General features: G+C 40.4%; 3 protein-coding genes and 1 pseudogene across 5 annotated transcripts; 3 read left to right on the top strand and 1 right to left on the bottom strand.

The window, feature by feature from the left end:
* Nucleotides 1-67: 67 nt before the first annotated feature.
* LOC110526589 lies at nucleotides 68-4,295 on the bottom strand (annotated as a pseudogene).
* A 1,000-nt stretch (nucleotides 4,296-5,295) lies between these two features.
* Nucleotides 5,296-6,822, top strand: LOC110526592 (arylamine N-acetyltransferase, pineal gland isozyme NAT-10). The gene is made up of 2 exons (XM_021607689.2): nucleotides 5,296-5,455; nucleotides 5,728-6,822. The coding sequence occupies exon 2, from the start codon at nucleotides 5,734-5,736 to the stop codon at nucleotides 6,604-6,606; it is 873 nt and encodes a 290-aa protein (XP_021463364.1). The 5' UTR covers nucleotides 5,296-5,455; nucleotides 5,728-5,733; the 3' UTR covers nucleotides 6,607-6,822.
* Nucleotides 6,823-6,910: 88 nt separating this feature from the next.
* On the top strand, nucleotides 6,911-9,687 carry LOC110526593 (nuclear envelope phosphatase-regulatory subunit 1). 3 transcript variants are annotated; one of them, XM_021607691.2, is made up of 6 exons: nucleotides 6,911-7,061; nucleotides 7,717-7,788; nucleotides 7,987-8,060; nucleotides 8,203-8,312; nucleotides 9,024-9,078; nucleotides 9,243-9,687. In XM_021607691.2, exons 1-6 carry the CDS (start codon nucleotides 7,037-7,039, stop codon nucleotides 9,282-9,284), a joined length of 378 nt encoding a protein of 125 aa, XP_021463366.1. In that variant the 5' UTR covers nucleotides 6,911-7,036; the 3' UTR covers nucleotides 9,285-9,687. The 3 variants fall into 3 exon arrangements, with proteins under 3 accessions (XP_021463366.1, XP_021463365.1, XP_036836871.1); XM_021607690.2 differs by having other exon boundaries at nucleotides 6,921-7,073; XM_036980976.1 differs by lacking the exon at nucleotides 6,911-7,061 and adding an exon at nucleotides 7,128-7,259.
* A 280-nt stretch (nucleotides 9,688-9,967) lies between these two features.
* Nucleotides 9,968-18,950, top strand: heatr3 (HEAT repeat containing 3). The gene is made up of 15 exons (XM_021607688.2): nucleotides 9,968-10,277; nucleotides 11,383-11,555; nucleotides 11,897-11,984; nucleotides 12,493-12,596; nucleotides 12,806-12,915; nucleotides 13,026-13,166; nucleotides 14,789-15,078; nucleotides 15,424-15,514; nucleotides 15,740-15,894; nucleotides 16,099-16,181; nucleotides 16,952-17,088; nucleotides 17,230-17,318; nucleotides 17,476-17,619; nucleotides 17,793-17,969; nucleotides 18,084-18,950. The coding sequence occupies exons 1-15, from the start codon at nucleotides 10,134-10,136 to the stop codon at nucleotides 18,195-18,197; spliced, it is 2,040 nt and encodes a 679-aa protein (XP_021463363.2). The 5' UTR covers nucleotides 9,968-10,133; the 3' UTR covers nucleotides 18,198-18,950.
* The last annotated feature ends 5,309 nt before the right edge of the window (nucleotides 18,951-24,259 follow it).

Below are 24,259 nucleotides of genomic sequence, written 5' to 3' on the forward strand. Positions count from 1 at the left end.
CCTAGAGAGTACGGCTGTATTCATCTCCGCCTTAAAAAAAATTGCACAAAGGACCAGTCTCACCTGGCCCAATTTCATTTGCCCTTTTCGGTTTCGGGACAGAAACAGCTTCACTGAATTTAGAATGGATTGTTTCTAGAGGATGCTGAACACAATGTATTACAGTTTAGATGCCGAATGCAGGGAAGGCTTCTCTTCTATCTGTCTGTTGATAGGGCTTTTGCCACCAAGATCATGCAGCTCTCACTTGTCGCATGACTCGCATCTAGGATTTTAATTCTTGACAGAAAACTATTGCATTGTCTCAAAAACATTGATGTTTTATAACATACAAAAACGTTTATATAATATGTGATGATTAAGCTAAGACTTGTCACAAATGTATAATGAAGTTAGCTTATTACTTTGTGCAACTCATTAGCAACACAAATCACAGGCTGGTCAGTCATGTAATTTTATTCTATAATATGAGAACATTATCCAACTTTAAAAAAATATATATCCCTTATAGAAAATGTTATTATAAATACCACCAAATTATTGATTCCCATTAGGATTTGGTCTCAAACCAACCAGAAAGGTTAGGAATTCAGCAGCACGTCTGATAAAAGATATCACACATTGACATCATGAAACATTTCAAAGTTACACAGTATAAAATAAACATAAAATCTTATCTGTTAAACATTACAATATATTGTTCGTCATATTTCTTATTACCATCTTCAATTGAGATGTAAAAACAAAACCAATGTAAATGTCGGGTCCCACTTTAAATGAAGTACAACTTATAAAGGGTTTTATATAGCATACATAAAGGCTTCATAAGCACTACATAAATGCGTCATAAATCATCTATAAGCGTATGTCATCAGGGCGGTTAGAGAGTTGAGCCAGTAACTGAAAGGTTTCTTGGAGCAGACAAGGTAAAAATCGTTCTGCCCCTGAACAAAACAGTTAACCCATTGTTCCTTGATAGGCAGTCATTGTCAATAATAATTTGTTCTTAACTGACCTGCCTAGTTAAATAAAGCTTAAATAAAAAAAGACTGATTAAATGGTGTATAAACATAATTCACCCTACAGTGGGAATTATGTCACCCTTTATGACATATGCTTATAGACGATTTTTGAAGCATTTATGTAGTGCTTATGAAGTCTTTACGTATGCTTTAAAAAGCCTTTATAAGTTGTACTTAATTTAAAGTGGGACCAAATTTTGTTTGTACCAACAGACATCTGCACCAAGAGATGTCTCTTATACATAATCAAGTTTAGAGAATCCTTATGTAAATACTGCATTTGACTAGTGGACTATGGTCAGGTACTTCCATGGACAGGCACAAATTAAAACAAACATTCCATTCTGGCTTTAAAAACCCTGCCAAAAACAAAATGCATTGTGTCCAATAATTGTCAATATAAGACAAAAGTTAGCTATACTATATCTAACTAAGTACATCTATTGTTGGAATTTACACAAAACACATTCATGGACATTTATTAAGGGAATGTGGTCTTTATTTTGAACAGGTCTAATTCTGGTTAATAATATTACTTTTATTTTATTACAAACTGTACATTGTAATTAATAAAATGAGAACCAAACAATCCATCACCTCTAGTATATAACAAGTTTCAACATTTAAATGTGCCATTGAGATTTATCACTTTATTACTGCCTGCTGATTAACTGCCAACCACTGGGAGGTATGAGAGGGCCAGAGCTACTAATAGAAGAACATCTAGCATCAGTCGCTGGAGAGTGAACCCCTAGGTTTACTCTTGAACCACTGCACAACCTCCTCCAGGTTATACTCCTAGGGCTCATAACCCAGCTTGGCCTTGGGCTTTATCATGCGGCACGACGGTCTTATACACCTCTGTGCGTGTGAGCAGAGGCTGGAAGTTATAGATTGGGCCGAAGAGATGGTGAATCATCTCAGTGAGGAATGCAACAAAGTAAATGAGAGAGAGGGCTAGACGTAATTTCGGGAAAGAGTAACTCAAATCCTCTACCAGAGGTCTGAAGAACTCAAAGTTGTTGACAGGTCTTCCATCTGAGATGAAGTATGCCTGTCCAGCAGAGCGGTGCTGGTGCTCTGACATCAGAGCCTCTGCAGCCAGTTCGTGTGGAGACACCAAGATGTCTACATGGACAAACTCTACTAAACTTCTTGGATCTCCATATACAAAACGGAATATCCCCTTCTCTATGTACCCAACGATCCTGGGCAGGTGCCTCTGCTCGCCAGGCCCGTATATACCGGCTGGATGCAGAGCACAGGCCCTCAACACACCTGTCCCGTCCTTCAGCACACCTGTCCCGTCCTTCAGCTCTGTACCACTGGCTTTCATCACGGCCATCTCAGCTACCGACTTGGTTCTGGAGTAGTGGTTAGGGTGGAGATGGAGAGGTAGGTAGGGGAGGCTTTCGCCTGGAGACTCCAGCCTCTACACAGGCCCTGAGGACATGCTCTGTGCCCTGGACATTCACCTCTTCAATCAGCTTCCTGATCAGCTGGTCCCTGACAGACATGACGTAGGAGCTGTGAAAAACACAGTCCATGCCAGTGACCGCCATTCTCCACCTGAGCATATTCACGAATCTCTCCCTTCAGGAACACAATGCCCTCTGGAACCTCTAGGCTGGGTGGGCTCATATCAAACAGAATGACTTCAGCTTCCTTTTTATGTAGTGAGCAGGAAAGGCTGTAAGAAATGAATAATAGAGTGGTCCTGTTTTTTTAATTTTTATTTCACCTTTATTTAACAAGGTAGGCTAGTTGAGAACAAGTTCTCATTTACAACTGCGACCTGGCCAAGATAAAGCAAAGCAGTGTGACACAAACAACTACACAGAGATACACATGGAATAAACAAGCGTACAGTCAATAACACAATAGAAAAAAAGAAAGTCTATATACAGTGTGTGCAAATGGCATGAGGAGGTAAGGCAATAAATAAGCCACAGTAGCAAAGTAAATACAATTTAGCAAATTAACACTGGAGTGAGATGTGCAGATGAAGATGTGCAAGTAGAAATACTGGTGTGCAAATGCTAATCTGGAATATTGGATATAGGAAAGCCTTACACATGTAGTGAGGGATATTCTAGGAATGTTCAGTTGAACACTAAAAAATGAAATAGGAAAGTCATTAGCCTACTTATGAACAGTGCTTGATTTGCACTGAAATAGGTGCAGGTACTCATTTTGGGTGCCAATACTGTTTATATTTAGGTGCAGGAGCTCCACAATACTTTTTTAGCAAATATTCTATAAGAGGAACAGGAGCTTAAGCAGTAGAACATTTGAGGTGCCGGTACTCAGCTCCGGTGAGCTCCTGTCCAAGTTAAGCACTGCTTATGATGCTACCATTAGTAAGTCACAACAATTTGTTGTAATCAGGGATTGATGGGGTGATCAATCAATTGATGGGGTGATAAGGTTCTGCCACTTTGGTATGTAACACAGAATAAATAGCCTACAGTGAATAACAGCATTAGAATAACTGGTATGATAACTCCCCCTAGTGGGGTTTAGGACTATCGTTACATAATTATTTTTAAATTTAATTGGTAATGTACAAGTTCTCTTCTGTATTGATAAGATGAAGACTATGTACAGACAACAAATAATGTAAAATATTTATATTTTGATGGGCTTACCGGAAACCAAAGTATCCACTGCCACCGGTCATCAAAAACGTGCATATTCGCGCCTTCACCATTTCACTGAAAAGAAAACTTGAAGTTCAATATGCTTGAAATAACACCACACAGTACCATCAGCGAGAGCATTAATTAAAGTATTGAATTTGTAAAAGAGACACGTGCCGAAATGTATAACAACCAACAACCTGCAACCTCATCACGTCTACTGTAGCCATACTTGTAAGATTGTGGCCTATTACTTAATAATGCTACGTTGACGTTTGGCTACATTTGGGTCATGAACGCAACATTTGATGCAAACTAGTTTAGCTACATAAGAGTACGACAATGACAGTTGTGTAAACCTGTACTGTATCAATCAGGTCGCTGCCATATTCTACTAGTATACAGGCTGTTATCCAGGCTTTTGAACAGCAAACACTTTAATTTAAATTGAAAATAGGATTTTACCTTGACGTTTTAACTTAGCAACCTTATCGTTTGTCCAGCATCAATGCTTGAATGAATTAATCGGTGTGACAGGCTGTTACTATTTTACAAACAACTTCCTTGGGCGGAGCTAGTGAAATTCTTGAAGGGAACTGCGAGCGGTTTCATGACTTGTCAGTGGATGGGCTACTCGAACTTCCTACTTTACACTTTTGACGTAGTAGGTAACTCCTCCTCTTTATTGACAGGGTAGAGAATGTTTTTAAAAAAATGTATTTGACCTTTATTTAACTAGGCAAGTCAGTTAAGAACAAATTATTATTCACAATGAAAATTGGATGCAGTCTATCACAGTGCCATCTGTTCTGCCACCAAAGCCCCATATACTACCCACCACTGCGACCTGTATGCTCTCGTTGACTGGCCCTCGCTTTATATTCGTCGCCAAACCCAATGGCTCCGGGTCATCTATAAGTCTTTACTTGGTAAAGCCCGCCTTATCTCAGCTCCCTGGTCACCATAGCAGCACCCACCCATAGCACGCATCCAGCAGGTAAATTTCACTGGTCACTCCCAAAGCCAACTCCTCATTTGGCCACCTTTCCTTCCAGTTCTCTGCTGCCAATGACTTGAACGAATTGCAAAAATCACTGAAGCTGGAGACTTACTCACTAACTTTAAGCATCAGCTGTCAGAGCAGCTTACAGATCATTGCACCTGTACATAGCCCACCCAAATACCACATCCCCATATTGTTATATTTATTTTTTGCTCCTTTGTACCCCAGTATCTCTACTTGCACATTCATCTTCTGCACATCTATCACTCCAGTGTTTAATTGCTCAATTGTAATTATTTCGCTACTATGGCCTATTTATTGCCTTACCTCCCTAATCTTACCTAATTTGCACACACTGTATGTAGACTTTTCTAATGTGTTATTGACTGTATGTTTGTTTATTCCATGTGTAACTCTGTGTTGTTGTTTGTGTCGCACTGCTTTGCTTTATCTTGGCCAGGTTGCAGTTGTAAATGAGAACTTGTTCTCAACTGGCCTACCTGGTTAAATAAAGGTGAAATAAAAATGTAATTATTTCTGAAATGTACAACACTTCCCATACACATCACAAGGCTACAGTGTTTTACAAGTGAGGTCCCTTATGCAAGGCTCACTCGTGAACTTTAGTTTTGCTTTCCAGTACATGAGCAAAGTCTAGGGTGCTCTGTTTTTTTGTCATGCAAGAGCCATTCTTATCTCTTTTAATGCTCAACTGCTTTGCCCTACTTGCCCCGAAGAACTCTGAACAGCAAGCAATACTTTGAGAAGCTACTTTTTCACTGCCTTTGAAAGTAAGTAATCATCAAATGGAAAGGAAATATAGCTACCCGTGCCTCCATGTAGTATCCTTGTGTATCACAAGTTTTTGTCTATTCTTTAATATTGTATCTTTCAATTCAAGGATAATGCCTATATGGTGGTGTTTCAATTGCAAAGAGGATCTTACTCTATGTGAAAAACAAATTGTGAATGAGACATTAGCGGATGTCAGTTTCTGTATATGTAGTCGTGAATCCTCCAAAAGCAGATCCTCATGCAGTGTCTTTGTTTTGTTAACTCTTAGGACAAAATGAATCTGGAAGAGTACTTCAAGAGGATCGGGTTCAACGGCCCATTTTCTAAACCAGACCTTGAAACACTGAACCAAGTCCACAAACACCATGTGATGTCAATACCATTTGAAAACCTCAGCATTCACTGTGGTGAGAAGATCACTATGGACCATGAGTTGATTTTCAATAAGATTGTGAGGAGCAATCGGGGGGGTTGGTGTTGTGAGAATAACCTCCTCTTTGCTTGGGTACTAAAAGAGATGGGTTATAATCCAGTAACACTGGGTTCAAGAGTCTACAACAACACCATAAACCAGTTCGGGCCAACAGACTCTCACCTCATCAACAAGGTGGTCATTGATGGGACTGCTTACATTGCAGACGTGAGCTTTGGGGTATCCTCCCAAATATGGCACCCTCTTGAGCTCGTCTCCGGGAAGGACCAGCCACAATCCCCTGGTGTCTTCCGTCTCATACAAGATGGAGACCTGTGGACCTTGGAGAAGACTGGTCGAAAGCCTCTCGTTCTCAATGAGGCCTTTGCCAACTCACCTCTGGTAGACAAGAGCCCAACCAAGAAGATCTACGGCTTCACCCTGGTTCCCCGTGGGTTTGATCATTTCCTAGAGACTTCCCACTGCCTTCAGACAGATCCAAAGTCTCTATTCACCAACAAGTCCATCTGCTCACTGCAGACGGCTACAGGATTCAGAGCTCTAATTGGCTGGACCTTCAGTGAGGTCACCTACAACAACCAGGATGGTTTTGATGTTTTGGATATGAAAGACATATCTGATGATGATGTGGATAAAGTGCTGAAGGAAATGTTTAATGTGTTGTTGGCAAACAAGTTGGTTCCCATAAACAACAAAGCTGGCTACACTATTTAAGAACTTGATTGCCTGTAACATGTAATATTTAATGTGGTGTAATTGTAATGTAGCCTTGGCAAATCTAGGTTCTGCTACATTGACCAAAGATTCCTCACAACGAGATCAGTGAGATATACAAAACACATTTCGTATTTTCTCTCAATATAAAAAATTAATTTCACCAGAGCTGATTGTGCGGTCTTTGAATACTCAATAAACATTATTTTAAACAAATATATATTCAATGGTTATTTGGTCTCTGCGACCTACTTTTAGATCATATCTGAAGAGTGGATGAGTAGGTGCTAGGGGTTGCGCCGTAACAGTTACTTGTTTAAACCAATCACCGTACATTTTCCGAAATCGTCCAATCCACGTTAAGGTTTTCGCCTGTTCCCAATTGCCCAGGAGAACTAGCTAGCACGTCCACCAGCCGGAGAGAAGAGCAATGAATTCCTTGGAACAGGCCGAAGGTAGTCAACATGGCAAGCAAATTCCATTTTTTTTCTCACAAATCATGATGCATAAGTGAAGTTTCACTTTGAAGTAAAACACACGGTGACAAACGTTCCTTTGCAATTCACTTGAGTCGCTTGTTAGCTTGATTAGCCAGCCGCGGTGACCTAGCTAGCTAGCTAGGCTAACCTTTTCTCTTAAAGGACATTTAATGGGTAAATTCGTCAAAATACCAAACTCAAGCTAATTACATTTTTGCTGATTTCCCTACTCGGGGGTTCAACATTAACTTGTACAAAAAAAATCCACACAAAGGCTTGTTAGCTACACTAATTAGCCGGCTAGCTAGCTATGCTGTAAATAGTTAGCACACTGGTAGTTGTTAGCCCCAGAAGACCACCGCTGCACGCTCACCAGAACTGTTAACCAATGCAAACGTATACACACACTTTAGACCATTTGATTGATTCTATTCATAACCTGGATATCTCAGAAGGTCGTTAACTATAGGCTTGTTTTGCCAGTCCAAACTAAACATAATTCAGTCGTTTATTTACTTTTAGATTACTCCCATCGGTTCCAAACCAATCAAGCACAGCACAAAAAAAGCATATTGTATGTTCCTTCTGTGTGGTTTTGATCAAGAACATCAAAAACTGCTTGTTTTTGCAGACCTGAAAGCTTTTGAGAGAAGATTGACAGAATACGTCTCCTGTTTGCAACCTGCAACCGGGAGGTGGCGAAGTAAGTATTTGTAGTTCCAACTCTGTCTAACCATAATCAATGACTACATTGCTACTGTCAAACCATAATCATTAACATTTCAAGAGTAAATGGCCTCCCAGCCTGAGTATTTTGAATTTGATTGTAAAGGATTCAGGCCTACATTATTCTGCCACTTGTTTTCAGGGGATATACATCAATATCTCACATTTGTTTCAGTGATTCTAATAGTGGTCTCAGTTTGTACGGCGACTGGAGCCTGGAACTGGTTGATAGACCCTGACACACAGAAGGTCAGTGTGTTTGTGATGTCAGCTTGATTGTGTATGTGACAAAGTAGGATACCTTTCACACAGATCAGTGTGTCTGTGATTTTAGTTTGGTTGCGTGTGTTTGCCTGTCTAATCTCTCTGTACCTCTGGCTGTCTTTCTCAGGTGTCTTTCTTCTCATCGTTGTGGAACCATCCGTTCTTCACCATCAGCTGCATCACTTTGATCGCTCTGTTCTTTGCTGGAATACACAAACGAGTCGTTGCACCATCAATGTATCCTTCCTCTTGTTTAAAGTTCCACACTTAATTTACTCAGTGGGACTATGAAGAAGGCCACCAGGTCCAAAGCTGTCATTTACAATCCAAACAGTGTCACTACTTCCTTAAAGGAGAATTTTCAGTATAGTGATGCAGGTCTTTAGATATTGTACACTTGCAATTGTGTCATTCCAAACTTGAGCCGCCGCAACGTGATATTCCATTTTGTGCAACTCGAGATGTTTCTTCTACCAGTAATGCCTGTGTACTCCCTCGGCCTGCACAGCTGCGTGGGGGAAACAGCGCTACTTGACTAAAATGGATTGTAACGTTGCGGATAAAGTTTGAAATTACACAATTTCATGTGTACAACATCTAAAGACCTACATCATTGTACTGAAAATCATCCATTAAGGAAGTAGTGATACTGTTTGGATGGTAAATGACAGCTATGTACCTGGTGGCCATAATAATCCTATACATCGCTATACTGAGAGTGTGTTTGTTTCCAAAAGGATGTTTTAAAAAATATATTTTGTTCATGTCTGCCCTGATACTGCACAACAAGCAATGAGAAATCGCTATTGTGGTTTGTTTTTCTCAAAAACAAGCCAAATCACAAGAAAAGTGTCTGGACCCTTCTATAACATTCCATTTACATTTTTTTTTTAAATGGAGGTTTACTTCAGTAATAGGACAATTCTCCTTTAACTCACTCTCTTCAAGTATTGCAGCTCGCTGTCGGACAGTTTTAGCTGAATACAACATGTCCTGCGATGATGTAAGTTGCATAAGTCATCTTCTTTGAGGTTAACTTAATTCATTATCAATTCAATCCAGCTGTCACATTTTTGGCCATCCCTTACATAATTTAAAAGTATGATTTTGAATTATTGCCTGTACATCTGCATTGTATTGACTTTGATGTTTTTGTCCCTTTTACAGACGGGGAAACTAATTCTCAAACCACGGCCACACATCCAATAACCACAAACTCTTGGGGGGGTGGGAAATAAAATGTTCTTAATGACTATGTTGGTTGCCAGTAAACGACAGACTGACACAAGGACCAGAATCCTGTTTGGAGGATCTGAAACAACGTAAGAAGGAAGGAGATAGGGGAAATACTGAGGGGTGTTTATGTTGATGTGCTCCATTATGTATTAATGAAGGATTGTGAGGGGAGAGGACATCAACTGCCTTTTTAACAGCATCTCAGTCAGTGTTACGGTCGCCCTTAAAGCTGCTTCTGGACTCACACACCCTTTGACATAACTCATTCGCCATGAGTTCAGATGTTCATTTCTAATGATGACATGCATTTTGTTTTAGAGATCTTTCTATTTTTAAACTAATTGTTATATACCTAATAAATACTTGTATGAAGATGTTTCCTGTGATTTACTGTAGTATATGGTTGCAACCTGTAGACAGCTATGCCTTTGCTCCAGATTGTGAATGTCTATACAACTTGTTTGAAAGTAAATCTCAATGTGTGATTTGGTCTTTACAGTTTTTATTGTATTCATACGTTTAAGCATTGGTAACACTATTCACTGAAAATTCGTTTGTGGTTTTCCAGCCATGTTAGACCCATAGTTATTTCAAAGAAGGGAGTATAATTATTAATCTATGAAGCGGAAAACGGGGCCCTGGTCTCGTCTTTGCGACATAAATACGACACCCCTTATGCATTGCGAGAGTAAGGACCATTTTACGGCACCCCGACGAATCTCCACCGATGTTCCACATGGCTTAAAATGATGCGAAACGTGAGAGTGTGACAGCCTACTACATGATAGATTAAGTGAGAAACGATATTGATCGAAATAAACTATGGGTAAAAGTAAGACTAACAAATTTAGACGTCCACAGTTCAACGCAGAGGGACTGTCTGTAACTGCTGTAAAGGAAGTGGAAGAGGACCACGATGAAGTCTGTGATGGAGTCGACTCTCCAGCTGGGGAGTTACTGGAGAAAGTAAGAGCACCAAGATCTGACCACAGTACTTTTATTTCGGTCTAATGGATTTTGCACTCTATTTTAGAAAAGCTTGCTGCTTTTCATAAGCATGTCAATGTTTCCAAATGACAAATTAAATGTCTTCCTAAGGACCTTCCCGCAAATGCAAAAAAAAAACCAGGCAAACACGTGGTATTACATTTTTATAATCATGCTCAAATGTGCCCCCCCCCAAAAATGCATTAATATTTCACAGAACTCTACTGAACAAAAATATAAACACAACATGTAAAGTGTTGGTCCCATGTTTCATGAGCTGATACAAACGATCCCAGAAGTTTTGCATATGCACAAAAGTGTATTTCTCATTGTGTGCACAAATTGTTTAAACCCATGTTAGTGAGCATTTCTCATTTGCCAAAATAACTCATAATCCATCCACAAGTGTGGCATATCAAGAAGATTAAACAGGTGCACCTTGTGCTGGGGACAATAAAAGGCCACTCTAAAATGTGCAGTTTTGTCACAGCACAATGCCACAGATATATAAAGTTTTGAGGAAGCGTGCAAGTGGCATGCTGCCTGCAAGAATGTCCACCAGAACTGTTGCCAGAGCATTGAATGTTAATTTCTCTACCGTAAGCCGCCTCCAACATCGTTTTTAGAGATTTTGGCAGAACATTAAACCGGCCTCAACCGCAGACGACCTGAAACCACACCAGCCCAGGACCTCCACATCCAGCTTCTAAACCTGCGGGATCGTCTGAGACCAGCCACTCGGACAGCAGATGAAACTGAGGAGTATTTCTGTCTCAAATAAAACCCTTTTGTGGAGAAAAACTCATTTTCCCAGGCCAACCCATGGCTGCTCCCCTGCCCAGTCATGTGAAATCCATAGATTAGGCCGGGCCTAATGAATTTATTTCAGTTGACTGATTTTCTTATATGAACTGTAACTCAGTAAACTTGTTGCATTTTATATTTTTGTTCAGTATGTTGTAAAATCTAGTTCAGTGCCACTTAACAGTGTTTCCCACATATACAACTGGAAGGTAAAAGAACACAGAGATGGTATGGAAAAGTGAATATCCAAATAACCCCTATTTATACTGAATGTGTTTAGTTGCAGAGTCCCAGTGCAGATGTGCGTGAGTTTGCTTGTGCCAGCATATCACGCCTCGTGCAGCAGAGCCAGACCATCCCAGGCTTCCTCCAGCGGGATGCGGTGAGACGTCTCGGGCCCTTACTGCTGGACCGCAGCCTGGCCGTCAGGGAGACTGCCACAGGGGCACTCAGGTGAGCCCTCAGCCTCCCATAGGGAGGTTCTCTACCCAGTACTAGCCACTTAACAGAACCACTTTGAGATGTGAGAGGGATGGTGTGGAGTCTGGACTGAGAATCAAGCCTATCAGATATTGCTAGATTGTTCAGAGAGTGTGGTAAACGTTAGATGTGAATGTAGATGGTTGTTGAAGCCATTATGTGCTGTACGACAGAAGTTGGTTAGTGAAGGATGCTTTGGCTTGCTAAACAGACATTGAGAGAGTCCTCTTGAAATACCACACCCTTAATTAACTGTTAGTACTGATGTGATAATTATCGTTCAACGACTGAGTGATGTGTTCTTCTCACATCAGGAACCTGAGTGCCTGTGGGGGTCATGAGGTGTGTGAGGACATGGTGAAACAGGACGTCATGACTCCTCTGACTGCTCTGCTTCGAGAGGTGAGGCCGTGCCTCATTAATCATTCCCATGATTGACACCTTAAAGTTGATGTATTTATGGGTGTGGCCCTGCTGCGCAAAGGTTATGTTTTTTCACATTTTGAACAACATGTTTCATGGTGTGCATGTGTGAAAAGTGAAGCACCTACATACCTCCATTCCTTGATGGTTAGTTGCATCAATGCATAGCTATTTTATAGGGCTGTATGTTTTCCAGACCTGGGTTCAAATACTACTTCAAATATCTGAATGACTTTGACATACATTCAAAGTAAGTATTAAGATGGCTGGACCTATATTTTATTTGAAAAGACACATATTTGAATATGCACTTGGAAACAGTATTTGAAATAAATATTTGAAAATACTCAAATAAAGGAACTTGTTCTGGGCTGTGTATTTGAAAATACTCACTGAAAAAAGTATATTGGATACTCAAATACACATGTATTTGAACCTAGGTCTGGTGTTTTCATAGTGTCTGAACCCCAGTACTGTTTCTCCACAGTGCTGTGCTGTGTTTGAGACCAATGATGCCCTCTCGTTAAAAGGGCAGAAAAACACAGTGGAAGATGTAGCCAATGAAGCAGTTAACTTGCTGTGGAATCTCTGGTAAGAAAAAAGCAGTAAATGTCACAGTAGTAGTAACACAAATGTCAGCTGGTCGGTCAACCTACTTTCATAGTTCCACCTTGTGATCTGGACATGCATCAGGAAGCCTTCCCATAACCCAAAACTCAATTCAATTCTGTTAGCTTGCCAATGTTTCTATGGTTCTTTCACACCATACTCTCCTGTTGTATCATCACCCTGTCTGTCAGTGAGAGCAGTAGCCAGGCACTCTCTGTGTTCAACAAAGCAGGCATTCTGGATGTTATCCTACAGTGTCTGGAGCGACACACTCACAACATCAAGCTGGCTTTGTCTGCAGGTTAGTCTCATCAAACCAATTTTCACACAACTTTAATGAGCATTTTCACCATTTAGATATTTGACTTGATTATGTATTTTGTAGTAAGTCCCTGCTCCCTCTGTCTTTAGCCCACTGTTTGCACACAGTGACTGAGGACAACGCAGAGTTGCTGTGTAGTATGAACAATGCTGTATTGGGGACTCTAGAGAGTGTGCTGCTATCCTCACAGGCGGACATGGCTCACACACTGCTCAGAACACTGGCTGCAGGTATGGCTACAACATCTTTGTTGTCACATTATTAGAGGTCGACCGATTATTATTTTTCAACGCCAATACCGATTAATCAGCCGATTTTAAAATAAAAACGTTTTTATTTTTTAAAATTATATTTTTATTATATTTATGTATTTGTAATAATGACAATTACAACAATACTGAATTAACACTTATTTTAATTTAATATGATACAATAAAATATCAATAAAATCAATTTAGTCTCAAATAAATAATGAAACATGTTCAATTTGGTTTAAATAATGCAAAAACAAAGTGTTGGAGAAGAAAGTAAAAGTGCAATATGTGCCATGTAAAAAAGATAACGTTTATGTTCCTTGCTCAGAACATATAAAAGCTGGTGGTTCCTTTTAACATGAGTCTTCAATATTCCCAGGTAATATGTTTTAGGTTGTAGTTATTATAGGACTATTTCTCTCTATACCATTTGTATTTCATTAACCTTTGACTATTGGATGTTCTAATAGGTACTTTAGTATTGCCAGCCTAATCTCGGGAGTTGATAGGCTTGAAGTCATAAACAGCGCAATGCTTGAAGCACAGCGAAGAGCTGCTGGCAAAACGCACGAAAGTGCTGTTTGAATGAATGCTTACGAGCCTGCTGCTGCCTACCACTGCTCAGTCAGACTGCTCTATCAAATATCAAATCATAGATTTAATTATAATATAATAACACACAGAAATACAAGTTTTAGGTCATTAATATGGTAAAATCCGGAAACTATCATTTCGAAAACAAAACATTTATTCTTTCAGTGAAATACGGAACCATTCCGTATTTTATCTAACGGGTGGCATCCCTAAGTCTAAATATTGCTGTTACATTGCACAAACTTCAATGTTATGTCATAATTATGTATAATACTGGCAAATTAATTACGGTCTTTGTTAAGAAGAAATGGTCTTCACACAGTTCCCAACGAGCCAGGCAGCCCAAACTGCTGCATATCTCCTGACTCTGCTTGCACAGAACGCAAGAGAAGTGACACAATTTCCCTAGTTAAAATAATTTCATGTTAGCAGGCAATATTAACTAAATATGCATGTTTAAAAATATATACTTGTGTATTGATTTTAACAAAGGCATTGACGTTTATGGTTAAGTACACATTGGTGCAACGACAGAGTTTTTTCACGAATGCGCTTGTTAAATTACCCGATTGGCGAAGTAGGCTGTGGTTCAATGATAAATTAACAGGCACCGCATCGATTATATGCACCACAGGACAAGCTAGATAAACTAGTAATATCATCAACCACGTGTAGTTAACTAGTGATTATGTTAAGATTGATTGTTTTTTATAAGATAAGTTTAATGCTAGCCTAGCACCTTACCTTGGCTCCTTGCTGCACTCGCATAACAGGTAGTCAGCCTGCCACGCAGTCTCCTCGTGGAGTGCAATGTAATCGGCCATAATCGCTGTCCAAAAATGCCGATTAGCGATTGTTATGAAAACTTGATCTCGGCCCTAATTAATCGGCCATTCCGATTAATCGGTCAACCTCTAGTTTGGAAGAGGTTTGTTAATAGCCTAACTAAATAACTAGTCTGATTCCAGTGCTCATTGTGTGCTTTGTGCTCCGTCCATTGACAGGGTCAGTGTGGAACCTGAAGAGCAGCCTGCCCACGGCCCGCCAGGCCCAGACCCTCAACGCCCTGATGGCCACCCTGTCCCAGTGCTTGGAGCTGGATGCTGGCACGCTGATACCCCAGCTCCGCCAGGCTGAGGTGGCCCGCAGTGCCACTGCCTCAGAGGCAGGGAACATGGAGGACCACCAGGCAGCTGCAGGGAATATGGCTGTAGAGGAGATGGAGGAGGGGGTTGGACCGAGGACAAATGGAAAGGCAAACAAGATAGATAAAGACTTCTCTGACCTCCTGCCTGTAAGTCCTGTCCTTTTTCACTCAAAAGAGTTTGATGGGTTTGTTTCTGAGTTATGGTTATAGAGATCCAAAGTGACAGGGTTGAGTAAAGAGTATTGCATTTTCAGTTTTTAATATTCAGTGTACGTACCTGACTCCTCATTGTTGAATGCTATGAAACAGTTGAATATTGATAAAGTAGCACAGAGTATTGCAGTTGGTATTCAGAGCTGTAGTGGCCCTCTCCTCAGGGAGATACCGCTTTGTTCAGCAGACAGGAAAAGAGGGACACACAGCAGGGTTTACTCAGGGACGTAAGAGGTGGCTGTGTCCCTGCTGCAGTGTCAATAGTCTGCTTTTCTTTAGAGGGGCAAGGAGGAGCTGAGGGAGGCGACGGCCTTGCTGACAGCCCAGCAGACGTCCTTGGAGATCATCGTCAACATGTGCTGCTCTGATGGTGAGTGCTGTGGGCAGCAGTGTTTGGGCAGCAGAGCAGTACTGACCTGGGGAGCTTTGTTTTCATTACTGTTTGACACAGCTGTCTGGTGCATGTTCATAGATAAGAGGACAGCATTTTTACTGTTGTCTGATGCTCAAATGCATATTTAGGATTTAAAATGAGCTTTTGTTGCTTTTGAGGTGTACTTCGGCTGTTGTGGCTCATGGTGTGTTTATTTTGTAGACCCGTCAGACGATGAGTGGGAGGAGGCGTCGAGCAGCGACGAGAGTGAGATGTGTCCTGACGGCCTCTCTGAAGGGAACACCAGCCTCCTGTCCCCACTGTGTCTGTCTGCTGAGGTCCACGCGGCTCTGATCAACCACAACATCCCAGAGAAGGTGTGGGGGATTTCTTTCCTCACCTAGCATAATTGTTTTACTTCATTTCTCATGTTTGTCTTTTTTGATGTTCCCTCTGTTTTCACATGCAAAATATAAAATAAGTAATGTCATGGTACTAGACTAATGTGTGTTCCTACTATCTCTGTTATAGCCACTACACTGTATGAAGGTGATAACCATCCATGTCTCTATATGTTCAAGGTTCTCAAGAAGACCCAGTTCCCCAGCAGCGAGGCGATGGACGTATGTCGTCATAATCCCACCTGGAAAATGTTGATGAAAAAGTAATTATCTGTCAAGCATGGTGTCATTTTCTTTGCCTTTAATGAATGAGACACTAGATATTCTGTGATATAGTAGATCACAAGATCATTTGAGAGGTTTGTCATGATCCTAGTAACCCTGAACCGATATGCATTAGTGTACACTAATTTGATTGAGGTACTCTATTTTTCTTGCTTCATTTTTTATTTTATTTCACCTTTATTTAACCAGGTAGGCTAGTTGAGAACACCTTTATTTAACCAGGTAGGCTAGTTGAGAACACCTTTATTTAACCAGGTAGGCTAGTTGAGAACACCTTTATTTAACCAGGTAGGCTAGTTGAGAACACCTTTATTTAACCAGGTAGGCTAGTTGAGAACACCTTTATTTAACCAGGTAGGCTAGTTGAGAACACCTTTATTTAACCAGGTAGGCTAGTTGAGAACACCTTTATTTAACCAGGTAGGCTAGTTGAGAACACCTTTATTTAACCAGGTAGGCTAGTTGAGAACACCTTTATTTAACCAGGTAGGCTAGTTGAGAACAAGTTCTCATTTACAACTGCGACCTGGCCAAGATAAAGCATAGCAGTTCGACACGTACAACAACACAGAGTTACACATGGAGTAAACAAACATACAGTAGAAAAATAAGTCTATATACAATGTGAGCAAATGAGGTGAGATAAGGGATGTAAAAGCTATAATATAATGGCATTACTGGGTGTACACTTTGTTTACCACATCGCTACCTGCCTTTAGGAGTTGAATAAAATCAATTGTCCCCCCAGGATGCATCGGGTGCAGTACAGGGCCCTGACGTGCCTTCACAACATGCTGTCTACTATGGACGCTGAGTCCCTAGGGGGAGCAGCCGCTCTTCAGGCTGTCGCACAACACCTGTCCACGCTGGTCTTCAGTCCTCCAGGTTAGATCTACATGTCGTACCATCTCTTCATTATTTGTATTAAATCCTACATTTCCTAGATAGGTTGATTCACTTTTACAACAATGAAAGGAGAGTAATTGTCTCTTTCATAATTTATTTTTGGTTAATTTGCTTACTCAGAGATCCCTAAGGAGGAGGAATTCCTTGAGGCAGTTACCAGTGCCATGCGATCCCTCTTACAGATCATAGCCTATATGAAAATCCCACAGGTAAGACAGCTGACTCAAGCAGAGTAGAGTTTCCCTCTGAAGTACATTTTACCTAGCCATACTGTCACCTATCTGTTAGTTTATACAATACCATAGCACTATCCCGATGTGTCTCTTGGATGACTCATTGTTTATGTTTGTGTGTGTGTGTTGCCAGTGTATGACACCCCAGCAGCTGATGAGCCTGAGCGAGGCGGCGACCTGCTGTGACGTGGTCAGTGTGAGAGTGAACGCTCTGGCCATCCTAGGCATCACAGGAAGCACACTGGCTAAAGAGAAGAGGACAGCTGAAACTCTGCAGGTAAATTATTATTTTCATGCCTAGTTTTTGATTCGTATGAAATGTATTTTAGATTATGATTTCTTCTGAATTAACTATTTTTGTTCCTCTTTTCTTTCTTTTTTAAAATGTTTTATTAACCCATATTGGCTTTGTGACCATGATGTAAAAACACTGCAATATATTTTGTATAGATGATTGGCAATGCCTTACTCCAAGTTGCTACAAAGGATGCCGACCTTGTGGTTTGTGGAGAGGCCCTGGATGCTCTGTTTGATGTTTTTGCGGATGGAGACGAGGCAGAGAGAGCAGCTAAAAACATCAACTTACTGGCGGCTCTGAAGGCACTTCAACCTGTCTTCAAGGCTAAGGTAATAGAGCTGCAGCCCATCACTAGGAACAGTTTGTATGTATTCTTTATGCAAATCACTGTTGTCATCTGTTTAATTGCTGTTTCCTGTCCTCTATATGTACTCTGTCTACAGATTCGTAAAGAGGGGAAGGGAAAGTACAGCCCTGAGCAGCTGTGTGTGCTGGACAACATCAAAGTCAACCTAAGAAGGTTTATTGGCTACCTGGAGACTGTGGTAAAAAAATGACAGCGGCCTGACTACGACACCATCTGACTGACTGGCTGACATAAGATGAAATGACTCATAATTTACAATACAATGGACCCAGAGTTGCCCATAGAGCCTTTGGACAGAACAGAGGGAATGGGGTTGAGGGGAATTCCCTAATAGACCCTCATTAAAGGGACAGTTCATTCCAAAATCATTGTTTTTGAGTGAACTATTCCTTTAACATCTATATAACTGATTTTGATGTTGGGTATCTTTTTGTTTTAATGTTCTGACTGAAATGCTTAACTATTTTCCTTGGTAGGTGAGTGTTTACATAATTATTTGTCCAAATTTTTTTTTAACGTGCGTTATTTTGAATTACTGTTGCAGTACATAGTGACGCATTGTTTTACTTTATGTATAAAAGTACATTTCAATGTGCTGTATTTTAAAGGTATTGACAGAACATTGTATGGTTTATTTTACACATCTTTATCAACCAACTCTCACGTCACACACTCATAGTGTAGCCCTCCGTGTTAGGAATGACCAGTTGTAGTATTCATGTGCTTCTCACCCAAGAATCCGCTATCTGACCCCATTTAATGACTCTGTCATGTTGTGCTGTCATGGAAAATGAGATGGACAGGCCTAGTGTTTCCTGACCTTTGGGTTGCTATGGCTCTACTGCCTGCAGGCATTTACCATTGTATGACAAGGCCATCTGTTTACCCCCCAGTGTCTACTGACCATGTGAGATGTCATGAATAAAGCAGAACACACCATCCATTTACAAGGTGATTTATTTAACATGATTTGGGTTGCTGAAAGTACATTGATTACCTTGTTCTGATACTGGGGAGGATATAATACATTTTATTTGATGTGTTTTTCACGACACGCAAAGTCACTTTATATACAATAGAATCAGCAGGATAAAATGCAACAAAATCACAAAAATAATGTAAAAGTACCGTTACACTAAACATAAGGACAGACTAACCATGGAGAACACTAAACATGATGACAGATTAACCATGGAGAACACTAAACATAAGGACAGACTAACCATGGAGAACACTAAACATGATGACAGATTAACCATGGAGAACACTAAACATGATGACAGATTAACCATGGAGAACACTAAACATAAGGACAGACTAACCATGGAGAACACTAAACATGATGACAGATTAACCATGGAGAACACTAAACATAAAGACAGACTAACCATGGAGAACACTAAACATGATGACAGATTAACCATGGAGAACACTAAACATAAGGACAGACTAACCATGGAGAACACTAAACATGATGACAGATTAACCATGGAGAACACTAAACATAAAGACAGACTAACCATGGAGAACACTAAACATGATGACAGATTAACCATGGAGAACACTAAACATAAGGACAGACTAACCATGGAGAACACTAAACATGATGACAGATTAACCATGGAGAACACTAAACATGATGACAGATTAACCATGGAGAACACTAAACATAAGGACAGACTAACCATGGAGAACACTAAACATAAGGACAGACTAACCATGGAGAACACTAAACATAAAGACAGATTAACCATGGAGAACACTAAACATAAGGACAGACTAACCATGGAGAACACTAAACATGATGACAGATTAACCATGGAGAACACTAAACATGATGACAGATTAACCATGGAGAACACTAAACATGATGACAGATTAACCATGGAGAACACTAAACATAAGGACAGACTAACCATGGAGAACACTAAACATAAAGACAGATTAACCATGGAGAACACTAAACATGATGACAGATTAACCATGGAGAACACTAAACATAAGGACAGACTAACCATGGAGAACACTAAACATGATGACAGATTAACCATGGAGAACACTAAACATGATGACAGACTAACCATGGAGAACACTAAACATGATGACAGATTAACCATGGAGAACACTAAACATGATGACAGATTAACCATGGAGAACACTAAACATGATGACAGACTAACCATGGAGAACACTAAACATGATGACAGATTAACCATGGAGAACACTAAACATGATGACAGATTAACCATGGAGAACACTAAACATGATGACAGATTAACCATGGACAACACTAAACATAAGGACAGACTAACCATGGAGAACACTAAACATAAGGACAGACTAACCATGGAGAACACTAAACATAAGGACAGACTAACCATGGAGAACACTAAACATGATGACAGATTAACCATGGACAACACTAAACATAAGGACAGACTAACCATGGAGAACACTAAACATAAGGACAGACTAACCATGGAGAACACTAAACATAAGGACAGACTAACCATGGAGAACACTAAACATAAAGACAGATTAACCATGGAGAACACTAAACATAAGGACAGACTAACCATGGAGAACACTAAACATGATGACAGATTAACCATGGAGAACACTAAACATAAGGACAGACTAACCATGGAGAACACTAAACATGATGACAGATTAACCATGGAGAACACTAAACATGATGACAGACTAACCATGGAGAACACTAAACATGATGACAGATTAACCATGGAGAACACTAAACATGATGACAGATTAACCATGGAGAACACTAAACATGATGACAGACTAACCATGGAGAACACTAAACATAAGGACAGACTAACCATGGAGAACACTAAACATAAAGACAGATTAACCATGGAGAACACTAAACATAAGGACAGACTAACCATGGAGAACACTAAACATGATGACAGATTAACCATGGAGAACACTAAACATGATGACAGACTAACCATGGAGAACACTAAACATGATGACAGATTAACCATGGAGAACACTAAACATGATGACAGATTAACCATGGAGAACACTAAACATGATGACAGATTAACCATGGACAACACTAAACATAAAGACAGACTAACCATGGAGAACACTAAACATGATGACAGATTAACCACGGAGAACACCTAACATAAGGACAGACTAACCATGGAGAACACTAAACATGATGACAGATTAACCATGGAGAACACTAAACATAAGGACAGACTAACGATGGAGAACACTAAACATGATGACAAATTAACCACGGAGAACACTAAACATAAGGACAGACTAACCATGGAGAACACTAAACATGATGACAGATTAACCATGGAGAACACTAAACATAAGGACAGATTAACCACGGAGAACACTAAACATAAGGACAGACTAACCATGGAGAACACTAAACATGATGACAGATTAACCATGGAGAACACTAAACATAAGGACAGACTAACGATGGAGAACACTGAACATGGCAGACTAGCCATGGAGAACACTGAACATGATGACTGACTAGCCATGGAGAACACTAAACATGATGACAGACTAGCCATGGAGAACACTGAACATGATGACTGACTAGCCATGGAGAACACTAAACATGATGACAGACTAGCCATGGAGAACACTAAACATGATGACAGATTAACCATGGAGAACACTAAACATAAGGACAGACTAACGATGGAGAACACTGAACATGGCAGATTAACCATGGAGAACACTGAACATGATGACTGACTAGCCATGGAGAACACTAAACATGATGACAGATTAACCATGGAGAACACTAAACATGATGACAGATTAACCATGGAGAACACTAAACATGATGACAGATTAACCATGGAGAACACTGAACATGATGACTGACTAGCCATGGAGAACACTAAACATGATGACAGATTAACCATGGAGAACACTAAACATGATGACAGATTAACCATGGAGAACACTAAACATAAAGACAGATTAACCATGGAGAACACTAAACATGATGACAGATTAACCATGGAGAACACTAAACATGATGACAGATTAACCATGGAGAACACTAAACATGACAGACCAATCAAGGAAGTGAGCTAGAAAATATAAAAACTAAAACAACAGCGACTACGGGTAAGCCTGTGTGAAGAGGTCTGTATAGTGTGGACTTGAATATGTGTATGCATTGTGAATTGCTGACATGGAGTGGAGAGAGTTCCAGAGTTGGGGACCTGCACTGCTAAAATCCTCGTCTTCAATGGAGCGGAGCCTGGTGTGAGGGATTGTGAGCAGGCCGAGGAACGCAGTGAACAGGTAGGGGTGCAGGAGGTCAGTAAGTTATGTGGGTGCCAGTAGGTCAGTAAGTTATGTGGGTGCCAGTCCAGTGTGTGTGTTATTGATCTGGGAGCTGGTGGAGTTTGAGTATGGGGGTGATGTGGTCCCAAGGTCTGGTGTGTGTGTATGAGGACTTGTGCAGCGGAATTTTTTGATATGTTGAAGTCTGTCCAGTGTTTTGGCGGGGAGACTAGAGAATGGTGTTGCAGTAGTCCAGGCTTGATAAAACAAAGGCATGAATGAGGTTTTCAGCATTGGGGTCAGTGAGAGTAGGTCTGAGTTGTGAGATGTTTTTGAGGTGGAAGAAGGCTGACTTGGTGATGTTTCGGATGTGGGGTTCAACGACAGAGTGGGGTCAAATGTAACACCAAGGTTCCTGACTGTGGAGTTGGAGTGGATGGTGCAGCTGTAGATTTTCATGTTGAGTTGACCCAGCTTATTGATGAGGGATATTGGGCCCATGATCTCTGTTTTGTCATCGTTTAGTAGAAAAAATGTATTGCTCATCCAAGTTTTCAGTTCACGGACACAGGCAATGACAGAGTGGGGTGGCAGAGTGGAGTTGGGTTTTGTGTGGATGTACACTACCGTTCAAAAGTTTGGGGTCACTAAGAAATGTCCTTGTTTTGAAAGAAAAGTAAAAATGTTGTCCATTAAAATAACATAAAATTGATTAGATATACAGTGTAGACACTTAATGTTGTAAATTACTTTTGTTTCTGGAAACGGCTGATTTTTTTTATGGGATATCTACATAGGCGTACAGAGGACCATTATCAGCAACCATCACTCCTGTGTTCCAATGGCATTTAGTGTTAGCTAATTCAAGTTTATCATTTTAAAAGGCTAATTGATCATTAGAAAACCCTTTTGCAATTATGTTAGCACAGCTGAAAACTGTTGTCCTGATTAAAGAAGCAATTAAACTGGCCTTCTTTAGACTATTTAAGTATCTGGAGCATCAGCATTTGTGAGTTTGATTACAGGTTCAAAATGGCCAGAAACAAAGTACTTTCCTCTGAAACTCGTCAGTCTGTTCTTGTTCTGAGAAATGAAGGATATTCCATGTGAGAAATTGCCAAAAAACTTTAGATCTAGTACAACGCTGTGTACTACTCCCTTCACAGAACAGTGCAAACTGGCTCTAACCAGAATAGAAAAAGGAGTGGGAGGCCCCAGTGCACAACTGAGCAAGAGGACAAGTACATTAGTGTCTAGTTTGAGAAACAGACGCCTCACAAGTCCTCAACTGGCAGCTTCATTAAATAGTGCCTGCTAAACACCAGTCTCAAATGTAAACAGTGAAGAGGTGACTCCGGGATGCTGGCCTTCTAGGCAGAGTGGCAAAGAAAAAGCCATATCTCAGACTAAAAGATTAAGATGGGCAAAATAACACAGACACTGGACAGAGGAACTATGCCTAGATGGCCAGCATCCCGGAGTCGCCTCTTCACTGTTGACGTTGAGACTGTTTTTTTGCGGGTACTATTTAATGAAGCTGCCAGTTGAGGACTTGTGATTCGTCTGTTTCTCAAATGCATGCATTTACAATCTTGACCACCAGGAGGCAGAACAGGGAGACATGCCTTAACTAAGGCAGTGGTCATAGGGTCAAGGGAGCAAGTTGTGGTTTTGGATTTAGAAAATAGTTCAGCAATGGTGGTTTCATTGAAGGGAGAAGACACAGCTGTTGGTATATATCCTCCACTTTGATATGCTGCTTTCATACTTTGAAATAATGGAAATAGAATTTATCAGCCTGATGGATAGAATATCCTGTCATGACATGAAGTAACCATTTAAGTTCGGGCTATCTTGGCATTTTTTAAATTGTATTACAAACCTCCCACCGATTTATTTCAGTGTGTGTCCCTCATGTTCTCATGTGAAAATAATTAATCTGTCGCCCATTGTTAC

The sequence above is a fragment of the Oncorhynchus mykiss genome, chromosome 6 (assembly GCF_013265735.2).
Source record: "Oncorhynchus mykiss isolate Arlee chromosome 6, USDA_OmykA_1.1, whole genome shotgun sequence".
NCBI lineage: Eukaryota > Metazoa > Chordata > Actinopteri > Salmoniformes > Salmonidae > Oncorhynchus > Oncorhynchus mykiss.